The 24,202-nt window shown below is 50.2% G+C and overlaps 1 protein-coding gene across 1 annotated transcript in view; it reads left to right on the forward strand.

Moving 5' to 3' along the window:
* The first annotated feature begins 3,099 nt into the window (after window positions 1-3,099).
* Window positions 3,100-24,202, forward strand: part of CDH4 (cadherin 4) — a 710,466-nt gene continuing 689,363 nt past the window's right edge. The window contains exons 1-2 of the mRNA XM_064276304.1: window positions 3,100-3,156; window positions 5,337-5,448. Coding sequence (XP_064132374.1) covers window positions 3,100-3,156; window positions 5,337-5,448 — 169 coding nt within the window. The remainder of the gene's footprint in view (window positions 3,157-5,336; window positions 5,449-24,202) is intronic.

A 24,202-nucleotide genomic window follows, 5' to 3' on the forward strand; every position in this document is an offset into this window, starting at 1 on the left:
GAACCAAAAACCAAATCTGCTGCCTCTGAGTTGATTCTGACTCATAGTGACCCTATAGAAGCTGTGAAAAGGGAAGTTCCCAGGCCCATTTCCCCAAAGCTCCGTGTGGGTGGATCTTGCCTTGGGCCCAGGAATCTGCATTTTTCTGGCACGTCTGGTGACCCTGTGCCAGGGAGTTGAGGACCAGTGGGTGTGCATGGCGAAGAGAACGGTTTACTTCCACCTTAGGATTCAGTAGGCCTGGGGTGGGGCCTGAAACTCTGCATTTTCACCTGCACCGGCCGCAGCTCAGTGCTGCTGGTCTGTGGGCCGTTCTGAGAGGCTGCAGACCAGCCCTGGGAAGAATTGCTTTAGATCTGAGCGGCTGTTTTTCCCTCCTCTCTAATGTATTCTCCCAGCTTTCTTCACAGCAAGTCTGATAAACCAATGCTCTCTGCTGGACTTCTATCAGCTACTGCAGGGCTTCTGCCTGTATCCATGAGACAGTGAAGGCTGCCGAGAAAGCCTTCCTCCCTAAATATGTTCGGAAATGCCACACACTCCAGGGTCTCAGGGCCTGGGCTGGAATGCTGGCACAGCTTTGTCCTCCTGTGAGACTTTGGCCAGTCACCTCCATGCCTCCCTTGACCAAGTTGTAAAATGGAGACAATAACAGAGCCTGCTTTATGGAGTTAGCATGACTCCACGCGTCCGTGTACATAAAGCTCCTACATCTGTGCCGGACACACAGTTAGCACCTGATAAGGGCTGAGGGCAGTGGTGGTGCAGTGGTAGGATTCTTGCCTTCCATGTGGGAGACCCAGGTTTGATTCCCGACAATGCTTCTCAAGCACAGCCACCACCTGTCTGTCAGTGGAGGCTTTCATGTTGCTACGATGCTGAACAGACTACGACAGACTAGGAGGAAAGGCCTGGGAATCTACATCTGAAAATCAGCCAGTGAAAACCCTCTGGATTACAATGGTCCAATCCAAAACTGATCATGGGGATGGCACCAGATCATTGCGAGTGGGGTCCCCAGGAGTCAGGGGCTGACTCAGCAGCAGCTAACGACAACAGCAATGAGTTAGGATGTACCCCAATCTTGAAGCCACAATGCACTTAGCAGAATCCAGGCTCTGAGATATTTGACAGTAGAGAGCGGTGTTGACGAAGTGTTTGGACCTCAGACCCCCAACACCATTTCCCCCAAATGGGCTGAATGTCTGCACTTGTGCAGTGTCACGGCACACAGGAGAGCAAACGCTAGGTGAACATAATCCCTCTCCGAAAACCAAGTTTGTGTCCTGCTCAAGCTCCAGTGATGGGCTTTTGGGGGAAGTCGTGAAAACAGGGGGGCTGTTTTGGTGCCTAGAGATGCTTCTGTCATCACACCTTCCCACCCCACCCCCCAGGGACAAAGCTCCTTGAAGAGGAATGAAGCAGGAAGGATGCCTCACAGGTGTCAGCATGTGGCTGAGGCATGGGAGTTCATCTCCGTGTGGATTTAGGGAGATTTGTTCATGAACCCTCCCGGGCTGCACAGGACCTCTGACGGCATCTGAGCGTAACGGTCAGCTGGTCTGACTCAGCCATTTGAATTGGTGGCCCTTCTCCCACCGGGTTGGGCATGGGATACAATGTGGGCAGGGATGGCAGGCTGGTCCAAATTTGGTGTCCTTTTTAGTAACCCCTGAGTTAGAGAAATGAAGCCTAGCCTTGTGCTCTTGGATGTAAAACTTGCCCTCTTCCTCTTGAGTTATCTGAAACCTGACTGCCTGAAGGCCAAGGCAGAGCCCTAACCATTGGACTTTCCTATCCTCAGGGTTGGAGCTGTGGGAGAGGAAGGTAGCTGGGATATTTTGCAGCTTTTCTCTTTCTCACTCCCAAGTTGACTCTGACCTTGGAGCTGAACATTTTCTCCCAATCTTCTTCCCCTCCTACGGGGCGTATTTCTTAAACCAGAACTAATGTATTCTGGACACAAGGCTCCTCCAAACCAAGACAAAGAAATTTTGAGATATCTAAGCAAACAAAACCACTTTTCTTTACATCTTCGAGCCAGAAGGGAACGTGCACAAACAAGGACTCACTTTCCAAGCTGGACATATTTTTCACTTGATGACTCCCTAAAGAAAAGCCTCCCTCCCACCCCGCCCCCCTCAGCTCAGAAATCGCCCTTGCGGAGCAAATGGGGCTGGCCCTGCCTGCCGCTGGTGTTCCTCAAACAGTTCTCCCATTCAGGGTGCCTCTAATTTCCTTCTTGGCTTCTAACAGGATGCACTAACAGGAATTAGTACTGTCCCCAGCCCCAAGGAGCACCTCAGAGCCAGGGCCCAGGCTCAGAGCATTCTAAGGAGCCAGATGTCTGCACAGCCCGGCAGCGCTGTGACCCGAGCCTGGTCCTCGCTCTTGTCTTTGGTCATTTGATGGCCTTTCAAGATAGTGACTATCGCTCCAGAGCTGCCTGGCCATGGGTTTATGGCTCTGAGATAGGCCTGGGACAGAGGATTTAGGAAGAGGACACTCTAAAAATGAAGGACAGGGTGGACATTCCCACTCCACCCTTGGCCCAGAGGGAAGCAGACTAAGAGAGCATGGCTCCCATGCATAGGGGTGCTGGGGTTTGGGTGTGAGGATTCCAGGCCCTTCTTCAGTCTTCACGCCCCCGTTTTTGTCCCCTGGGGCTTCTTCCCCAGAAGCCAGCTGCAGGCGCCCTGCCCTGGCTTGGCTGGCAGGGACGCGGGCGCGGGCGCTGCCGCGGGCCAGCGCACGCGGCCCCTTTAAGGCCTGCGCAGGCCGAGCCAAGAGCGCGGGGCCGGGCGCGGGGCGGGGCCTCCGGGCCGCCGCTTCCACCTGCAGTCGGAGCGCGGAACAGAGGCGCGGGCGGCTGCGAGGCCGGCGGACGCACCGCCGGGGGGAGCGCGCCGCCGGCCGAGTTGGCCTGGCTCCCGGAGGCGCCGGCGAGCGCGGGGCGCATCCAGGCCGGGGGCGCGGGGCCGGCGCCGTTGAGTGGCGGCGGCGATCGGAGCGGCGGCGGCGGCGATGCGAGCGGCGGCGGGGAGCGGGGTCCGGGCGCCGGGCACCGCGCGGGCGCCTGGGCGCGGCGCGGCAGGGAAGATGACCGTGGGTGCCGGCGTGCTCCTCCTGCTGCTCTCGCTCTCCGGCTCGCTCCGGGTAAGTTGCCGCCTCCCGCGTGGCCGCTCGGAAGCCTGGGCAGCTCGGGGCCGGCGCGGAGCCGGCGGGGCTCTTCGGGCTTCCCGTGACCGCACCGGGCGCCCCCGCCGCGCGCTCCGCGGCTTCCAGCCCGGCGCCCGCGCTCCCCGAAGCCGTCTGCGGTCTGCAGGAGCCCGGAGCCACCGGGCAGCGAGGAGTGGCGGTGCGGAGCGTAGAGAGAGGGTGGGTAGAGACCCGCGCTCTCTGCCCGCAGCGCGACCCGCCGCGCATCTCGCAGCCGCCCCATGCCCGCGGCCGTTGCCCAGGGCTCGGCTCGCCGCGCGGGGGTAAGCTGCTGGCTGGCGGAGTCGGCGCGCCCTCCATCGCCCGGGAGCTGCGCGCCTCTGGAGTTGGCGAGTCCGGCCCGGGCTAGGGATGAGGGCGCGGAGAGCCAGGCAGGAGCGGCTGGGGGGCCGGGCGTTGGAGGGGGGGGGCCGGTCCGGCGGCTGCTGCCCGGGGCTGGGGTCCGCGGCGCTGCGCCGCTTCACTCCCGTAGTGCCAACAGGGGCCGTCGCTGCGGGTGGGCAGCGGATGCGGATCGTGGGGCACCCTGGCGCCGAGAACCCCGCGGCGTGGGCCGGAGTCAGAGTGCGTGGGGGACCCTGGGCTCGGAGAGCGGCCGGGGGAGTCGGCACAGTGCGGGCGCGGGCCGGGTTGCGCCCAAGAGCTCGGGCCGGTGCCCGCCCTCTGCCTGCGGAGCCCCTGAGCTGCGTCGGAGCGCGTCTCTGTGCCTCGCGTGGTGTAGGGCCCGCGAAGGCACAGTGCAGGCGGCTCCTGAGCGCCGTTGGGCGGAGGCGAGAGACGTCAGGAGTTGCAGGCACCCCCTCTCGTGGTCGATTGGCCTCGCTGCCTCCTCCCGGGCGCGAGGTGGAAACCTCGTAAATAAAAAGTGTCCGCGCCTGCCTCTGCGAGGCCGCGGGGCGCCAGGTGCCCAGAGCGCACACCCCGGAGCGGCCGAAACTTTCGTGCTGAGTGGAGCCTCCCCCCGGGCTTTGGGGCTGTTTGGAGCTTCGTTCCCGGACCTAAGGCACGGTCGGGAGCTTGTCTCTCAGCCTGACTCCGGGCCCCGCGCTCCCTCCTCTTGGGGCTTTGGGTGGAGGGCGCCTGAGCCTCGGCTGGTATCCGGGGCCAAATCCACGGTCTCCAGAGCCCAAGCCAGGCGGGCAGCGCGCTGGGCTGGAGCAGGCGGCGGCGGGCAGGCGCACTCGCTCGGCTCCCGTGGGCTGGCTTCCCTGGTACAGATGCTGCTTCTCCCTCCACCCACACCCCCTCGCCTTTGCGCCCACTTCCCGCAGCCAGAGAGGGGGCCGTCAGCCCACGTCTCGGCCTCTCCGCCCCTGCCCTCCCTATGCCATGGGCGCTGGACTTCCTGGCTGGGCAGGAAAGCTAGAGAGCTCCGAGGGCAAGAGGAGGCTGCGCACCCTCTTCGCCAGCTAGTGAGCGCTGGCCTGATTGGGCTGGAGATGGGGGCTCCAGGGTGGACAAGTGTTCAAGGAATGGGGGGGAGTGGAGTATGGAGCGGAGCGGTCCTCCTTAACCCCTGCTGCCCTGCAGCCCCCGGAGCTGGTCTCTGCCCAGCCCTAAGCTGAGTCTTTGGAGAGTCGCCTTTGTCGCACTCCTCCCCCTCCCCCCTCCCCTGAGCTGCAGAGAAGAGACTTAAGAAGCCCCCCCCCCAATCCACCTCACCCAAGGGCATCAGGGCCCAAAGGGTGAACTGGAGCTGCCAACAGACCAGGCTACACAGCGCCCTTCCCCCACTCTGGCTCTGGCCAAGGGAGCCCAGAGTCCTTCACTGGCTTCAGTGGTGGAAGCGGGGCTACCCTGCCTGCTGCCTTTTGGACACTCTTCTGTCCTCCCCTGCTGCCTGATGCCAATAAGGCTGGCAGGCTCCTGCCCGACTGTCAGCCTGCCCTTCACTGTCCACAGCATGTCCCTCCATCGGCCCCACGGGAAGGTGATTCCAGTCTGGGAATGCCACTTCACGTCCCTGAGCCCCAGAAAGAGAGAGGCAGTTGTCGGGGTGGGCGCTGTGGCTGTGTTCCCGCATGGTGAGGCCTTGCACACAGCAGACCGTCAGTAAGTGACAGCTGGCTCAGTTTCTGTGAACTTAATTCTGTTTACCCCCTTCTTTCTGTTCTCAGGCCCACAATGGGGATCTTACTGCCAGAGAGACCTGCAAGGCTGGGTTCTCAGAAGAAGACTACACAGCGTTGATCTCCCAGAATGTTCTGGAAGGAGAGAAGCTACTCAAAGGTAGGGGGGCTGTGTGTGGGGGAGGGGGTGGTGGAGTGAATTCACAGCCTGCTCCGGATTGGGAAGAATGTTCAGACTCCAGAGCCAAGGCTTAGCTGGGCTCTACAGAAGGGGTCTGTGAGGACAGGAGGTGCACGTTGGCCGACCTAGAAGGCGTTTTGCTTCACAGGTGAATGATTCAGAATCCTGTCAGTTTTGCGTGAGGTGAATCATTTCCTGGGCAACAAATTGGAATTCAAATGTAACGTCACCCAAATAACGTGGAGAGAGACTGGCTTACCAAGTATTTTTATGTATGAAATTCTGGATCCCTCAATTATTCCTGCTTTGAGATGCACGCTAAGGCAGACGATGTTGTTGGAAATGCAGTAAATAAGCCCACAGACGTTCTGTTCACAAACATGGCATTCGGTTTCGTTCCTGCCCCGCTGACAACAGGAAAACACACGTGCGGAAGGGAGCCACCGATTAGCTTGATGGTAATTGCAGGATTATACCCACATCCGAGATGGGGGCCTGGGAGACGGTTTCAGAACGCAATTGACAACAGATCACCCTGGGTATTGATCTGTTTCCCTTTCAAGACAAACTCATTAAACTTTATATGTGCATGGGAGGAGAAATACGTCAGTTTTTCCTTTGCTGAGGTTTCAAAGTCGACCGCTAACACCTTCTCTGCACTGGTTCCCCAGAAGTGGCAGCCTTTGCAGGAATTTCAAAGCCGTGGAGGGAGCGGACTTTAAATAAAGTATCAAAGCTAAATTCCAGCATTCTTGGCTGCATAATCTGCGGGCTGCTGACTTTTCCCAAGGTCTGTTCTCCACTCTCAGCACTTCGTGAGGGATGGGGGTAGGGTTTTCCCTCCAGAACTGACAGCCTTTCGGGGTGTGTGCCTGTGAGTGTGCATGCATACGTGTGTGTATACATGTACATGCACACATACGTGTGTGCATACATGCACATGTGCCTGAATGTGTGCGTACATGTATGCCCTGTGGTGCACATGTATGCATGCCTACAGATGTGTGCACACGTGCATATGCATGAATGCACACATGTGTGCGCGCACTGTATGCACATGTACACACGTGTGTGTGCACACATACAGGTGTGTGCACGCATGTGTGTAAACGTGTACAGGTGTGTGTATGCTCATACACTCCCGGAGTGACATCCCTTTTTGCAGCCTCACCCTTTGAGACACAGTGTGTTGACTCGTTTGTTTCCGGCTACGCGAGTCATACTTCCTATTCTACACTGACTCCAGCCCCCCTTACTTAGTTATCTGTGTTGACTGCTGAAGCAGCTGTGTGCTGGTATTGACTCTCTCATTCATCACACACACACACACACACACACACACACACAAATCTAGGCAGTTGGCCTGGAAGCAGAATGAATACACCTGTGAATACCGTATGAGCTGGCACAGATGGTGACGTTCTCAAAAGGTACTCCAGGACCTGCACCGTTAGGTCTTTTTCGGGGTGAGGGGATAGGGGCCAACCACAGTCCTTGGGCTGCTGGGATACCTGCATGTCTCAGAGGCATCTGGGAGTGGGAAGTCTCCAGTGCAGGATGGCTGTGGGCCTATCTTGAACTATCCGCTGTCCTTCTGAGGTTGGCCTCTGCATCTGTTGCAGGGATGTTAAACTTGTCATATCTGGGGACATCCATTTCACTCTGGGATTTAAGGAAAAAAAGCCCTCTACTTTAGTAATAACCTAGATTGCCTGCTACAGAATAGAATGGAAACCTACCTGCTTTTTATGATATCACGTGAGGTCACCAAGCAGCACCTCTTTTCTGGGTGGTGCGCTGGATGGGCTGCCCTGCTGTCTCGTAGGTCAGGGTTAATCTTCACGCTGCTCTGGGCCCCATGTGGGGAGCTTCCAGAGACACCTCAATCGCTGGCCCGATGCTGGCCTGGCCCGTGGGGGACAGAGGTGAACTCAGGCTGGCTCAGTTGGAGAGGTGTGCTCATTCTTTGAGCACATATTTGTACCTGAGATAAGGATCAGCCTGCCCTGACTTGGGGGAGAATTTCTGTGTGTCTCCAAGCCCCAGGGAACGCTGAGTCCTGTCAGCCGCTGGGTGGACTGTGCTCGTGTTGCTTCTCCAGTGCCTGGCTGTGCCCCCTACTGCTGTCCTCTTCCGCTGGCTCCTCTCCCCACGCCCCCTGCCCCGCCTCCCTGCTTCCTCTTCCTAATTGTGGTAAACTATACATACATGACAATGTTTGCCACTGTAACCATTTTACCGTCTACAGTTTAGTGGCATTAATTGCATTGCTGTGCAACCCACCACCACTATTTCCAAAATGTTCTCATCGCCCGAGTCAAACTCTGTGCCCCTGGTGACCACTAATAAACCTGGGTCTCTATGCATTTGCCAGCCTAGCCACTTCATCTAAGTGGGGTCATCCAATATTTGTCCTTTTGTGCCTGAATTCTTTCACTTAGCATCCTATTTTCGTGGTTTTAGTCTGTATTAGAACTTCATTTTTCCTTTTCTTGTGGCTGCATTGTATTCCATTGGCTGGGAACACTGCGTTTTGCGTCTCCATCCATCTGCCCGATGGACACCAGGTTGTCTCCACCTTTTGGCGCTTGTGAATAATGCTGCAGTGAACGTTGCTGTGCACGTACCTGAGTCCCCGCTTTCAAGTCCTTTGGGTGTCTCCCTAGGAGTGGAATTGCTGGCCATGTGGTAATTCTGTGTTAAACATTTTAAGGAACTGTTGATCTGTTTTTTCTGGCTCTTCTTAACGTGTGGAATTTCAGGAACAAAGAGGCATTTTCATATCTTAGAAATAATTTTTACGCATTTAGAGGTGAACGCTGAGGCTGCCTTACACTCGAGCCAGGGCCGGTAAAAACCTCTTTTTGTGTAGAAAACTTTGCAGCCGCCGGTCCATACTGAGTCTACGTCATGTGTCAAAAATAAATAAGAAGCTCAATGTTTCTGTTATTCCGGAAGGAATCAATTTAAATAGATAATGAGTACTTGTAATCGAGTTATTCCAACGGAGAGAGCTTCACCTTAATTTGACAAGCGCAGCTTCACCAAGCCACCGTTTGACTAAGTGCGCCTTGAGCTATTAACGACTACTTTGTGGCTTCTTCGCCTGAGTCGCCTGAGTCAGTGTACCAGCAGCCCTCCAACATCCAGATTCCGGCAGGAGCGATTTGTTACACAGTAATTAACTTGTTTATGATACATGGATGGAAGAAATGTCGTGGCATTTTGTTTTATGTCTAAATGAAAAGCATTCGCATTCTAGAAATTTCATGCTAATTAGGCTTAAAATAGTTTCCTCCAGTAGGGGAGCAAATACGGAGTATTTATTGCGAACCTTTTGAAAAGTGGAGCTGCCCAGTATGGAAACCTGAGGGCTCGTGGGCTGATCTGTAGCATTCCTGGATACCCTCCTGAGCTGATTTGGGGCGTTCCTGGATACCCTCCTGGGCTGATTTGGGGTGTTCCTGGATACCCTCCTGGGCTGATTTGGGGTGTTCCTGGATACCCTCCTGAGCTGATTTGGGGCGTTCGTGGATACCCTCCTGGGCTGATTTGGGGTGTTCCTGGATACCCTCCTGAGCTGATTTGGGGCGTTCGTGGATACCCTCCTGGGCTGATTTGGGGTGTTCCTGGATACCCTCCTGGGCTGATTTGGGGTGTTCCTGGATACCCTCCTGAGCTGATTTGGGGCGTTCGTGGATACCCTCCTGGGCTGATTTGGGGTGTTCCTGGATACCCTCCTGAGCTGATTTGGGGCGTTCGTGGATACCCTCCTGGGCTGATTTGGGGTGTTCCTGGATACCCTCCTGGGCTGATTTGGGGTGTTCCTGGATACCCTCCTGAGCTGATTTGGGGCGCTCCTGGATACCCTCCTGCGCTGATTTGTTGTGTTCCTGGATACCCTCCTGGGCTGATTTGGGGCGCTCCTGGATACCCTCCTGGGCTGATTTGGGGCGCTCCTGGATACCCTCCTGGGCTGATTTGGGGCGCTCCTGGATACCCTCCTGGGCTGATTTGGGGCACTCCTGGATACCCTCCTGGGCTGATTTGTTGTGTTCCTGGATACCCTCCTGGGCTGATTTGGGGTGTTCCTGGATACCCTCCTGGGCTGATTTGGGGCGCTCCTGGATACCCTCCTGGGCTGATTTGGGGCGCTCCTGGATACCCTCCATGTGTGTCTCCATCTGAGCTTTTACTGGTGAGCGCTAGAATGTAACTGCACCTATTCTTAGGCTGTAGTTTTGTTTTTAGGGTAATTCACTTCTGGCCATGATCACTGGCATGTGGCATTATCGAATATGGGGTGATGAGCCGTTTTCTGTGGGCTAAAACGGCACGTTCACAAAGCCAGAGTTTAGTCTGGGGCAGTTGCTAAGCTGGTGTCTCTTTCTCAGCTTTGTTAATAATTGATGGCCAGCCTCACTGGAGGCTGCAGCCCAGGCCATGGTCTGCATTACTTGCCTGCAGGTGGTGGGTCGGGGAAACCCAGGACCAGGCTGCTGTGGAAAGCCGGTCAGGGCGGGAGAGTTACAGGCGGTGTAGTGTGAACTTACGGCTCCTGGGCCATTATCTCCCCTTGGTCTTGGAGACTAGGGTGGCAGGTGAATAGAAAAGTGGTGTCATGGGGCAAGGAGGAGGTGGGGCGGGTCTGGACAGTGTCCCAGGAAAGCGGGAGTACTTTGAGTTCAAATAATGTAGAAAGCTTTGCTCACGATGATTCAGCGAGACCTCCTCAGCAAAGCCTTTCCTCTTCCCTGTCACCCAGTTAGTTTAGAGCTATCTTGTGTACCCTAATACCACCCTCTGCTTCCTCATGGGAGGATTTGCATGTTTGTTCAGTCATCTCTTAGTTAAACTGGAAGATTCACGAGAGAAGCAGCCCCCTCACTCTTGTTTACCTTTTGTGTCATTCTGGAGTGTTCTTGGCCAACAGAGTAAAACCCAGTGAACAGAATCTTAAATGAACAGGGGATAATTTTTCTCACATGACAACGAGGGCTGGAGCAGCAGCTCAGTGACACCATTGTGTGACTTGTCTTCCTTATTCTTGCCATTCTATCATCTTTAGTTTGTCAGTTGATTGCCTTGTGGTTGCAGACTTGCTGCTGTGGTTCCAGGCATTGCATCTGACTTTAGAGCAGGAAGAAGGTAGGAAAGAATGCTTTCTTAGAACCCTTGCAGAAGGTCTCATAGGATAGAACTGGAGCACATGCCCTTCCTAGCTTCAGGTGGAGGCGGAGGGAAGCTGTGAAAGAATTACATTGTCATGTCGACCTGAGGCCCATCTTGGCCCGTCACCTGGGAGATGAGGAAATTGCCATTGGAACAGAAGTGGGGCTCTGCTTGAGGAAGGAAGAAGGGTGGCTAGGTAGACAACTGCCAGCATCTGCCACACCACGTTTCCTCAGTGTCCAGCAGCGTGTCTGAAGCAGAGTGGACAGGCAGTAAATTGTTGAGTGAATGAACATGAATGACACATTTCCGTACCAAGGCACACAGAGAGCTGGTTGAGGAGAGGTCAAACACAGGTTCTGAACTCGGCATCCCAGCATTTGCCTTGGTGTGGTGGGCATGGCTAGAAGCACTGTTCTCTCGTCTTTGCAGATGAGTTGAGACCACCTCTTTACCCATGTGTTGGCTGGACCTCTCGGTGTAGACAGGAGCTGGCCAGGGTAGAGGTTGTCCCTGGATGTATGGGCAAGATCAGCAGGCTTCCTGCATCGTGTGTAGCCCGCGGGATGGGTGCGATCAGTATTAGTCGAGCGCAGTAATGAATAAGCAAGAAAATGCTGACACTGTTCGTGTTCCTGAGGCCCCTTGTTAACGGGCAGCAGGGTGGGGACTGCTGTGAGTGTTGTGAGTGCTCAGATGAATGATAAGCCAACCACGCACGCTTAGAATTACCACACTGCATGTTACCTTACAACATCCGTCCTCTCCTTCTGCCTTCCTAACGACCTGTCTGTGCTCATCCTTTTGGGCAGTGTGCTTAGTTTAAAACACGCTCCAGATTCACTTGTACCGGGTGCCTGCGTGGACCGATTCTGGTTGCGGGGATGGAATGGATGTCTGTTACTAGGTGAACTTCTGGGAAAGCCATATATGTGTGTGTGTGTGTGTGTGTGTGTGTATAGACACATGTATCTATCTATATATATTTTTTTCCCTGATAAAGAGGAACAGACTCATCTAGCCATGCTCCTGCCCTTTTCCTTTACCTCTTCTTACTCCCTGGAATGCAGACGCAATGTCTGGGGGTGCAGCTGCCACCTTGTGACTATGGGGATGGTGAAGCGGGATCTAGATCCTAGTTAGCATCTTTGAACAGCTACAGAGCCCTGAATTTGAGGCCCCCTGAAAGGTGAGACAAACAAGGTGAAAACACCACAGGTGAGTTGGTCATCAGGTGTAGCCAGATATAGCCACTCACTTATGGAAGGTGACTGCCAGGCACATAAGTGCGTTCTGTCTTTTCCCCTGGAAGTCAGAGCATGTTTTGTCCTCTGCCCTGAGCCTAGGTTTGCAGGCTCATTGGCCGGCCCATCCTTTGTCCTTGGAGCCTGCTTACCGGCCCTTTGCTCCTTTGTGGATCAGCACCCCTGCCCAGCACAGAGAACCACGTAGAACAGGGCATGTGGGCACTCAGTATTGTTGAGTGAATGAAATGAACGGTTGCCATTCCAGACTCTCCCCTGTGGGCAGGATATGAGCGGAACAGTAAATACATTAAGCCAGGGTTATCTACCAGAACTAACTGTCAGAGAAAGCAAAATTGCCCTGGACCTCACAGTGACCTCTGCCGAGAATCCGGGTCAGGCTCCAGGGCTCCGTCTCGCCTGCAGTAGCAGTGGGTCCGTGAACCCTGGTCCCGACCACAAAGCAGAGGCACAGTCAGGTTGAGCAGGACCCAAACCCACTGGGCGACTAGACTCACTTGGAGCCAGGACTCTCAACTCTTGCAGCCCGGGGACACCTCTCTCTGAGCACCCAGAGCTCCAGCACATTCTGCCGAGGCCAGGTCATGTGTCCTCCACAAGTGAGGCTGGAACACGTAGTGGAGAACACCAGCTCTGTTGCTGCCTTCAGGGCCAGTACCTGCCTTGCCTGGGGGCCTGTGCTGTTTAGGGTTTCTAAGCAGCCTCCCCTGCCATAATTTCCCAGCTGCCTAGAAAGAAGAGAAGGTCCCTAGGTGGCGCAAATGGTTTGCACTCAACTGCTAACCTGAAGGTTGGTGCTTAAAACCTACCCAGCAGTGCCGTGGAAGAAGTCTGGTGATCTGCTTCCACTAAGTTTACAGCCAAGAAAATCCTATGGAGCGCAGTTCTACTCTGTAACACATGGGGCCACCGTGAGTCAGAATCGAGTGGACAGCCACTAATCACGACACAGTAAAGGGGCGTAGAAAGGGACGTTTATACAGCTACATGGTGGCTTCTGTCACGTAACTGGTAAGAAAGGTGCAGTGGCCCAGCATGACACCCCTGCACTGGAGGTTGTCCTCAGACTACGGTTCACACCAGCGCAGCCTTTGGTGGTTGTTCGCTGCCGGCACATAGGCCCCCGACTCATGGTGACCCCATGGCCAATGGAACAAAACGCTGCCCAATCCTGCACCATCCGTGATAGGTTGTGGATCACACCGTTGTGATCCATGGCGTTGTCATTGACTGATTTGCAGAAGCAGATCACCAGGCCTTTCTTCCTAGTCCATCTTATTCTGTAATCTCTGCTGGAACCTGTTCAGCATCACAGCAACACACAAGCCTCCACTGACAGACAGGTAGTGGCGGCATGTAAGGTGCACTGGCCAGGAATCGAACCCGGGTCTCCTGCATGGAAGACAAGAGTTCTACCACTGACCCACCACTACCCCCAATGCCACGGTTAAAAACAAAAACACAGCAAAGGGACTGTGGTCAGTTCCACCTCCGCTGCCCTCCGTGTGTTTGGCTGCATCACAGGCCCGTGAGGCAGGCACAGTTCTCGTGGCCATTTTACAGGTGGGCACACTGAGGCTCAAGGAGGGGCTAACACTTCCCCAAGGCCACTCGGTTCCCAAGTCATCCATGGATCAGGATCCCCGCCCTGCCACCTCCTCGCTGCTGAAGGCAGTGCCGCACCACTTACAGAAACGTGGACCTCTGAAGTGGCCGGCACTTGCGGCTTAACGATTAATTAAAATCCTACATTTTCAGAAGTATGTGTTTTAATTGAGTGCTAAGATGAGGAATGTGAGATTTTGTGTAATGATAATATTGTGATGACATTAAGTTCTGGCCTGGCAACGTGCCAGGCCTGTGTTTAATCCCCACAGAAGCCCTCCCAGGAGCTGGAACGGTTCCCATGTTACGGATCTGGGACTAAGGACTGGCGGGGTTGAGCGGTGGCCGCTGCGGGTGACCTTGGTTCTGTGTCACCTCTTGTGTAGACTCGCACATCAGCTCCTTCGGGTCTCCCACATGACTTAAAGAAGTTGTTTTTTAGGGTGCTAAAGTTATGTGGACATGGGCGGACACCCCAGAGATTCAGGGCTGCAGTCATAAAATCAACGGTTACCCAGCAAGCAGACGTGCTAATTGTTTCTCATCTTGGACGCTTGCAATAAACGGAGACTCAGGGTATCCAGAGTGCTTCGTGAGATGAAGCTGCCGCGTCTGGGCTGATGGCAAGGTCCAGGCTCTGGGGACACCTGGGTTTGTACAACTGGCCTGAGATGAGGAGGACAGTGGTCCCTGGTGTCAACTGGAGTCTTCTGACCCAAGCTTGTAGCGAAGGGCCCAGAGCAGTGCTTGCACCAGGCTCTCAGCCTATGCTAGTGTTGGGGATACAGCACAGAGAATCACCCCAGTGAAGGGCCAGCCAGCTCCAGAAGCTGAGAACATTCCATCCGAGTTTGGTTTAGGCATAGTACCAGCTCTGAAGCTGTTCACACCGTGACACAGGGCATTGGGGGCACTCACGGGGCCTAGGGTTCCGGAACAAGAGGACAGCCAGCTGGCTGTGGTCAGAAGGCAGCCCCCCCGACACCATCCCTCCAGGGCCCGTGGGTGAGAGTTGTCCTCATGTCTATGCATGGGGGCTCCCTGCCTGCGCCTGCAGTCCTGGGGTTTGCGGGGCCTCCTGGCAGGTCAGGGGGCACAGCTTTAAAATCTGAAAATGAGGTGCTCCTCAGAGTGTGTGCATCATCCCCCGGCCCCACCAGACCGTGTCACACACTCCCCTGAAGCCCGTGTACCTGTCCTCCCCGGGCTGGCGGGCAGGTGGCTGCTCTGCGCACCGAGTGTGTGGCCACGCAGGGGGACTGGTGGATGTTTGGATTTCAGAACTAGCTGTGGAGATGTGCAACTTGTTTGTTTCAGAAATAGTGATTTTCTAATTGTACCCTGCAGGGTTTTTTTTTTCACAATGGAATTTGCACACAAGGTTAAACAAAATGTATTTGGTGCAGTTACCCTGTGTTGTTTGCCTCACAAGGTTGATTTCACATGTGGACACGTTGTGAATTTGCTGAGGTGGCAAACGCAGGTGGGTTAAGATGAAGGGAAGGGCCTTCCCCTCCCCACTTCTTTCCCTCCTTCCCCCTCCCCACCCTGTTCCTCTGTGTCTTTCTGTATCTCTCTCTGCCTCTCTCTCTGCCTTTCTATCTCTGTCTCTTTGTCTCTCCCTGTTTCTCTATGTCTCTTTCTGTTTCTCTATCTCTCTGTCTCTTACTTTCTTTGAGTGTGGTTAAGTAGATGCCAAAACTAATCACAAGCTGAGAGAGAGCAAAGTAGCATTTCTCTTTTCAAAGAAAGTGCCTATTCTTCTGACTTTCTGAAGTAATGGTTTTTCTTCTAAGTGAATTCCACCATTAAAAAAGGAAACACTGTGAGGCTAGTTAAGTTTCTCTCTGCCCAGGTGATGAAGTTCTCTGTGTAGGCCCTTATAAAACCTCGTGGCATTTGCCAGTTGTTTGAATGCCCAGAGGGGGCGTGTGGTCTGTTGCTGGTGGGCTGTTAAAATTGTTTGCCCTCTGTCGAAAGGCTCAGAATGTTGGTGGCTGGTTGCCCAGCCTCTGTCCAATCCTGCTGACCTCAGGTCCTGCCCAGGCTGGTGCCATCCCCATCGGCTGTGTATCTTCCCCTGTGGTTCTTAAACAAACAAGCAACAACAACAAAACAAAATGCCGTTGACTTGGCCCAACTCACAGTGACCCCATGTGTGCCAGAGTAGAACTGTGCTTCACAGGGTTTTCAATGGCTGACTTTTTGGAACATGCGCCACTGCTAACTGAAAGGCTGGATATTCAGATCTACCCCAGAGGTGCCTCAGAAGAAAGGCCTGGTGATCTGTATCCAAAAAATCAGCCGCTGCAAACCCTACGAGCACAGTTCTACTCTGACACACGTGGGGCCACTGTGAGCTGGGCTGGGCTTGGTTTTTGGTGTCGGTGATGACGTTGGGCTGCACTGGATGACCCAGGACGATCTCCCCATTTCAAGGTCCTTACTTCATTGCACTGCAAAGTCTCCTTTGCTGAGTAAGGTGGCATAGTCACGGGCTCTGTGATTAGGACATGGGTGCCTTTGAGGGCGCCATTTCTGCTGCCCACAGGCATGTCTGATGATGACATGAAGGCCACGTGGGTCTGAACGGCATTTGCTTCTTGTCTCCACTTGGTGAGAACGGCTCAGCAGGCACAGTGCTGGGCTCTTCATCAGTGCCTGTAGTACCGTCTGAGGTTCGTGATGTGCCCCCATTTTACTGTTGAGGAAACTGAGCCACAGAGCAACTGAGTAACCTGATCCCCGTCACCAACTAGGGAGGCCCCTGATTCAGCGCTCTGGCCCTCAGCTATGCCCCACGCGGCTCTCTCACCCAATCCAACCCCCTCCTCTCTGGAGCCCCCCACCCACCAGGAGAGTCACCCCTCTATCCCTGTCCACAGGGAGGGCTCAGATTGGTCGGCAGTGGGAAGTGTGAGCCGCGGCTGGAAGGCTCCAGCAGCTTTTGACCGGCTGTGTTTGGATTCACTGCTTTCTTGCTGGGGATTTAGAAGGATTAAGGGAAACCTGAAGTGACAGATAATCGTCCACAGGGCTGTGAGTGCCCCCACGCCTTGCCAGTGGGAGGAGGGTCCTCGTGCGGAGGGAGGTGCTGACCGATTCTCGAGGGGCAGTGGGCAGGAGCTGTAGGGGTGGAAGGCCTTCTTGTCCTTTGAGTGGCCGCATCTCCACCTGGAATACAGTTTAAGGAACCCCAGCAGCAGGGGTGGGTGTGGACAGTGTCCTCCGGACAGATAACCTGATGTCCGGCCTCCGAGCAGGTGGACAAAGGGTCTGTGCTTCTAGGGCACCTCCCAGGAGTGGTGTTTGTCCCATGTGCAGAGATGTCGGGTTTTTTGTTTTGCATCTGTGTGTTGTTGCTGTTATTGTTACTTATTTTTTTTCCCTTTGGGCTAAACTGTTTATTTATTTATTTTTATTGTGCTTTAAGTAAAAGTTTACAAATCAGGTCAGTTTCTCACACAAAAACCCATATACACCTTGCTACACACTCCCAATTACCCTCCCCCTAATGAGACAGCCCGCTCTCTCCCTCTGCTCTCTTTTCGTGTCCATTTCACCAGCTTCTAACCCCTTCCACCCTCTCATCTACCCTCCAGGCAGGAGATGCCAACATAGTCTCAAGTGTCCACCTGATCCACGAAGCTCACTCCTCACCAGCATCCCTCTCCAACCCATTGTCCAGTCCAGTCCATGTCTGAGGAGTTGGCTTCGGGAATGGTTCCTGTCCTGGACCAGCAGAAGGTCTGGGGGCCATGACCACCGGGGGCCTTCTAGTCTCAGTCAGACCATTAAGTCTGGTCTTATGAGAATTTGGGGTCTGCATCCCACTGCTCTCCTGCTCCCTCAGGGGTTCTCTGTTGTGCTCCCTGTCAGGGCAGTCATCGATTGTAGTCGGACATCATTTAGTTCTTCAGGTCTCAGGATGATGTAGTCTCTGGTTCATGTGGCCCTTTCTGTCTCTTGAGCTCGTAATCGCCTTGTGTCCTTGGTGTTGTTCATTCTCCTTTGATCCAGGTGGATTGAGACCAATTGATGCATCTTAGATGGCTGTTTGCTAGCGTTTAAGACCCCAGACGCCACTCTTCAAAGTGGGGTGCAGAATGTTAATAGATTTTCTTATGCCAGTTGACTTAGATGTCCCCTGAAACCATGGTCCCCAGACCCCTGCCCCTGCTACACAGGCCTTCGAAGCATTCAGTTTATTCAGGAAACTTCTTTGCTTTTGGTTTAGTCCAATTGTGCTGACCTCCCCTGTGCTGTGTGCTGTCTTTCCCTTCAGCGAAAGTAGTTCTTATCTGCTATCTAATTAGTGAATGCCCCTTTCCCACCCTCCCTCCCTCCCCCCTCTCGTAACCACATAAGAATGTTTTCTTCTCAGTTTAAACTATTTCTCAAGTTCTTAATAACAGTGGTCTTATACAGTATTTGTCCTTTTGCAACTGACTAATTTCACTCAGCATAATACCTTCCAGGTTCCTCCATGTTATGAAATGTTTCACAGATTCCTCACTGTTCTTTATCGATGCGTAGTATTCCTTTGTGTGAATATACCATAATTTATTTATCCGTTCATCTGTTGATGGGCACCTTGGTTGCTTCCATCTTTTTACTTTTGTAAACAGTGCTGCAATAAACATGTTCGTGTAAAGGCTGTCATTTCTCTAGGATATATTCCAAGGAGTGGGATTGCTGGATCCTATGGTAGTTCTATTTCTAACTTTTTAAGGAAGTGCCAAATCGATTTCCAAAGTAGTTGTACCATTTGACATTCCCACCAGCAATGTATAAGTGTTCCAATCTCTCCACAGCCTCTCCAACATTTATTATTTTGTGTTTTTGGGATTAATGCCAGCCTTGTTGGAGTGAGATGAAATCTCATTGTAGTTTTGATCAGCATTTCTCTAATGACTAATGATCGTGAACATTTCCTCATATATCTGTTAGCTACCTGAATGTCTTCTTTAGTGAAGTGTCTATTCATATGTTTTGGCCATTTCTTAATTGCGTTGTTTGTCTTTTTGCAGTTGAGTTTTTGCAGTATCATGTAGATTTTAGAGATCAGGCACTGATCAGAAATGTCACAGCTAAAACCTTTTTCCCAGTCTGTAGGTAGTCTTTTTACTCTTTTGGTGGAGTCTTTGGATGAGCACAAGTGTTTGATTTTTAGGAGCTCCCAGTTATCTAGTTTTTCTTCTATGTTCTTTATAATGTTTTGTATACTGTTTATGCCATGTGTTAGGGCTCCTAACATTGTCCCTATTTTTTTCTTCCATGATCTTTATTGTTTTAGATTTTATATTTATGTCTTTAATCCATTTTGAGTTAGTTTTTGTACATGGCGTGAGGTCTGGGTTTTGTTTCATTTTTTTTGCAGATGGATATTCAGTTCTGCCAGCACCATTTGTTAAAAAGAATGTCTTTTCCCCATTTAACTGTTTTGGGGCCTTTGTCAAATATCAACTGCTCATATGTAGATGGACTTATGTCTGAATTCTCAATTCTGTTCCATTGGTCCATGTATCTGTTGTTGTACTAGTACCAGGCTGTTTTGACTACTGTGGCGGTATAATAGGTTCTAAAATCAGGTTAAGTAAGGCCTCCCACTTTGTTCTTCTTTTTCAGTAATGCCTTATTTATCTGGGGCCTCTTTCCCTTCCATATGAAGTTGGTGATTTGTTTTTCCATCTCATTAAAGAATGTCCTTGGGATTTGGATCAGAATTGCATTAAATGTATAGATCGCTTTTGGTAGAATAGACATTATTATAATGTTAAGTCTCCCTATCCACGAGCAAGGTATGTTCTTCCACTTATGTAAGTCTCTTTTGGTTTCTCGAAGAAGTGTACTGTAGTTTTCTTTGTATAAGTCTTTTACATCTCTGGTAAGATTTATTCCTAAGTATTTTATCTTCTTGGGGGCTACTGTAAATAGCATTGATTTGGTGATTTCCTCTTCGATGTTCTTTTTGTTGGTGTAGAGAAATCCAACTAATTTTTGTATGTTTATCTTGTATCCCGATACTCTGCTGAACTCTTCTATTAGTTTCAGTCGTTTTCTGGAAGATTCCTTAGGGTTTTCTGTGTATAAGATCATGTCATCTGCAAATAGAGATACTTATACTTCTTCCTTGCCAATCTGGATGCCCTTTATTTCTTTATCTAGCCTAAATGCTCTGGCTAGGACTTCCAGCACAATGTTGAATAAGAGTGGTGATAAAGGGCTTCCTTGTCTGGTTCCCGATCTCAATGGGAATGTTTCCAGGCTCTCTCCATTTAGGGCGATGTTGGCTGTTGGCTTTGTATAAATGCCCTTTATTATGTTGAGGAATTTTCCTTCTATTCCTATTTTACTGAGAGTTTTTATCACGAATGAGTGTTGAACTTTGTCAAATGCCTTTTCTGCATCAATTGATAAAATCATGTGATTCTTGTCTTTTGTTTTATTTATGTGGTGGATTATATTAATTGGTTTTCTAATGTTGAACCATCCCTGCATACCTGGTATGAATCCCACTTGGTCATGGTGAATTATTTTTTTGATATGTTGTTGAATTCTATTGGCTAGAATTTTGTTGAGGATTTTTGCATGTACATTCATGAGGGATATAGGTCTGTAATTTTCTTTTCTTGTGGTGTCTTTACCTGGTTTTGGTATCAGGGATATGGCGGCTTCATAGAATGAGTTTGGTAGTATTCCGTTCTTTTCTATGCTGTGAAATACCTTTATTAGTAATGGTGTTAACTCTTCTCTGAAAGTTTGGTAGAACTCTGTGGTGAAGGCTTCTGGACCAGGGCTTTTTTTTGTTGGGAGTTTTTCATTACTTTTTCAATCTCTTCTTTTGTTATGGGTCTATTTAGTTGTTCTACCTCTGTGTGTGTTAGTTTAGGTAGGTAGTGTGTTTCTAGGAATTCATCCATTTCTTCTAGGTTTTCAGATTTGTTTGAGTACAGTTTTTCATAGTAATCTGATATGATTCTTTTAATTTCAGTTGGGTTTGTTGTAATATCACCCCTCTCAATTCTTATTCGGGTTATTTGCTTCCTCTCCTGTTTTTCTTTTGTCAGTTTGGCTAGTGGTTTATCAGTTTTGTCGACTTTTTCAAAAAACCAGCTTTTGGTCTTGTTAATTCTTTGAATTGTTTTTCTGTTTTCTATTTTATTTAGTTCAGCTCTAATTTTTATTATTTGTTTTCTTCTGGTGCCTGTGGGTTTCTTTTGTTGCTCTCTATTTGTTCAAGTTGTAGGGATGATTCTTTGATTTTGGCCCTTTCTTCTTTTTGGATGTGTGCATTTATTGATATAAATTGGCCTCTGAGCACCGCTTTTGCTGTGTCCCAAAGGTTCTGATAGGAAGTGTTTTCATTCTCATTGGATTCTCTGAATTTCTTTATTCCATCCTTAATGTCTTCTATAATCCAGTCTTTTTTGAGCAGGGTATTGTTCAGTTTCCAAGTGTTTGATTTCTTTTCCCTGCTTTTCCTGTTATTGATTTCCACTTTTATGGCCTTATGATCATAGAAGATGCTTTGTAATTCAGTGTTTTGGATTCTGCTAAGGCTGCTTTATGACCTAATATGCGGTCTATTCTAGAGAATGTTCCATGTGCACTAGAAAAGAAAGTATACTTGGTTGCTGTTGGGTGGAGTGTTCTGTATATGTCTACGAGGTCAAGTTGGTTGATTGTGGCCTTTAGATCGTCCGTGTCTTTATTGAGCTTCTTTCTGGATGTCCTGTCCTTCACCGAAAGTGCTGTGTCGAAGTCTCCTATTATTATTGTGGAGCTGTCTATCTCACTTTTCAATGCTGAAAGAGTTTGTTTTACGTATCTTGCAGCCGTGTCATTGGGTGCATAAATATTTAATATGGTTTTATCTTCCTGGTGTATTGTCCCTTTAATCATTATATAATGTCCTTCCTTATCCTTTCTGATGGATTGAACTTTAAAGTCTATTTTGTCAGAAATTAATATTGCCACCCCTGCTCTTTTTTTGATTGTTGTTCACTTGATATTTTTTTTTTCCCATCCTTTGAGTTTTAGTTTGTTTGTGTCTCTAAGTCTAAGGTGTGTCTCTTGTAGGCAGCATAGAGATGGATCTTGTTTTTTAATCCATGCTGCCACTCTCTGTCTCTTTATTGATGCATTTAGTCCATTTACATTCAGGGTAATTATGGATTGGTATGAATTTAGTGCTGTCATTTTGATGTCTTTTTTTGTGTGTCGACAGTTTCTTTTTCCCACTTGATTTTATGTGGTGAGTGGATTTTCTTTATATATTGTCCTTCCCTCATATTTGTTGTTGATTTTGTTTCTGCTGAGTCTGTATTTTTCCATTGTATTTTATTTTGATGAGTAGGGTAGTTTGTCTCCTTTGTGATTACCTTATTGTTTACCCCTAATTTTCTAAATTTAAAACTAACTTTTATTTCTTTTTATTGCCTTATCTTCCTCTCCATATGGAAGGTGTATGGTTACATTTCTTAGTCCCTCTTTATTATTTTAATGTTGTCTTATTTTATATAATAACATTGTTGTTACCCTGTGTTGGGCTTTTTTTTTTTTTTTTTTTAATCCTGCTTTGTTTTTTTGGATTTCCCTGTCTGGGTTGACTTCTGGTTGCTCTGCCCAGTGTTCTAGTCTTGGGTTGATACCTGATATTATTGATTTTCTAAACAAAGAACTCCCTATAGTATTTCTTGTAGTTTTGGTTTGGCTTTTACGAATTCTCTCAACTTGGGTTTATCTGGAAATATCTTAATTTCACCTTCATATTTAAGAGACAGTTTTGATGGATATATGATTCTTGGCAGGCAATTTTTTTCCTTCAATTTTATAATATGTCATCCCATTGCCTTCTTGCCTGCATGGTTTCTGCCGAGTAGTCTGAGCTTATTCCTATTGGCTCTCCTTTCTAGGTGACTTTTCGTCTATCCCTTACTGCTCTTGTAATTGTCTCTTATCTTTGCTTTTGGCAAGCATGATTATAATAAGTCTTAGTGACTTTCTTTTAAGACCTACCTCATGTGGAGTTCGATGAGCATCTTGGATAGATATCTTCTCATCTTTCACAATATCAGGGAAGTTTTCTGCCAAAAAATCCTCAGCAATTTTCTCTGTATTTTCAGTTATCCCTCCCTGTTCTGGTACTCCAATCACTCGTAGGTTATTTCTCTTGATAGAGTCCCACATGATTCGTAAGGTTTCTTGCTTTTTTAAAATTCTTTTATCAGATTTTTCTTCAAATATATTAGTGCCAAGTGATTGATCTTCGAGTTCAGAAATTCTAGCTTCTACATGCTCAATTCTGCTCCTCTGACTTTCTACTGAGTTATCTAATTTTATAATTTTATTGTTAATCTCTGAATTTCTGATTGCTGTCTGTCTATGGATTTTTCCAGCTTATTAAACTTTTCATTATGTTCCTGAATAATCTTCCTAATTTCTTCAGTTGCTTTATCTGTGTGTTCCTTGGCTTATTCTGCATATTGCCTCATTTCCTTCGTGATGTCTTGAGGGGTTCTGTATATTAAACTTTTGTATTCTGCATCTGGTAATTCCAGGAATGCACTTCCATCTAGAAGATCCCTGGATTCTTTGTTTTGAGAGCCTGTTGAGGTGATCATGGTCTCTTTATGTGACTTGATATTGACTGTTGTCTCTGAGCCACCTGTAAGTTATTGTATTAGTTTATGCTTGCTTACTGTGTCGTGGCTGCTTGCTTTGTTTTGTTTTGGTATACCCCTATGGGTTGCTTGAGTGAGCTAGCTTGATTATTTTCAGCTTTGGCACTCTGGTGTCCTGTCCTAAGCTGACTAGAGCTATTATCAGCTATATCAGTCTAGGAGTCCATTCAGTTTTCTTGTATGAATTCAGCTCAGTTTTCCAGGTAGCTGATATCAAGTGCGTGGTATAGGCTCTGTCCTACAGTCTTAGAGGGCAGGGGTGATTTGCTTATATACCGGTATCTGATTGCAGCAGAGGGTCTAGCTGTGAACAAGGCAGGGGGCTGAGAACTGACCCCCAGGTGTCTCTGAGGAAAACACGTCTCTGTTCCCTAGAGCATGCTGGTGGGTGGGTTCTGCAGAGGGACCATGGGCACCCAAAGTTTTTGTTGTAAGGACTGGGAAGTACCAGTTATCTTTGGACCCCTGTCGCGGGTGGCTGGGTGACCTTAGGTCCCTGATGTGGGTAGGTAAGGACCTTGTTTAACAGGCAAAGCAATGTCAAATGTCAAACACCCACCTCTCCACTGCACCACTGAAATGGTTGGAGTTTGCCAACAAGGGCCTATTCTCCCGAAATAGGCCCACACAGGTCCATGAAGAAGGGAAAGGTGCTCAAGGTCCACGGACGGTTTATGCCTGGACAGGAGGCACTTCTGTCCTGAGCTCCCCCAGTTAATGGAGCTAGCAAATTATGTTTTCCCCCCAGTTGCAAATTTTTTCCTTCCCCAAGGCTGGGAGGATGGCTCTAGGTGCTCGCCAGGGTCTGTCTCAGGCCCAGGGATTCAGCTGCTGAAGTTGGCTTGGGGGTGGGGGGGTGGTAAAATATATGCAAGTACTCAGCTTTTGCCGAGAGCACCCTTCTTCTCAGGTTCCTGAGGTGTGAGTGGGCTGTGTGGCTGCTGCTTCTCCCTGAGGAAACTGCGGCCGAACATGAGTACTAGCCCACCGCCACCGTTGATCTGG

The sequence above is a fragment of the Loxodonta africana genome, chromosome 24 (assembly GCF_030014295.1).
Source record: "Loxodonta africana isolate mLoxAfr1 chromosome 24, mLoxAfr1.hap2, whole genome shotgun sequence".
Taxonomy (NCBI): Eukaryota; Metazoa; Chordata; class Mammalia; order Proboscidea; family Elephantidae; genus Loxodonta; species Loxodonta africana.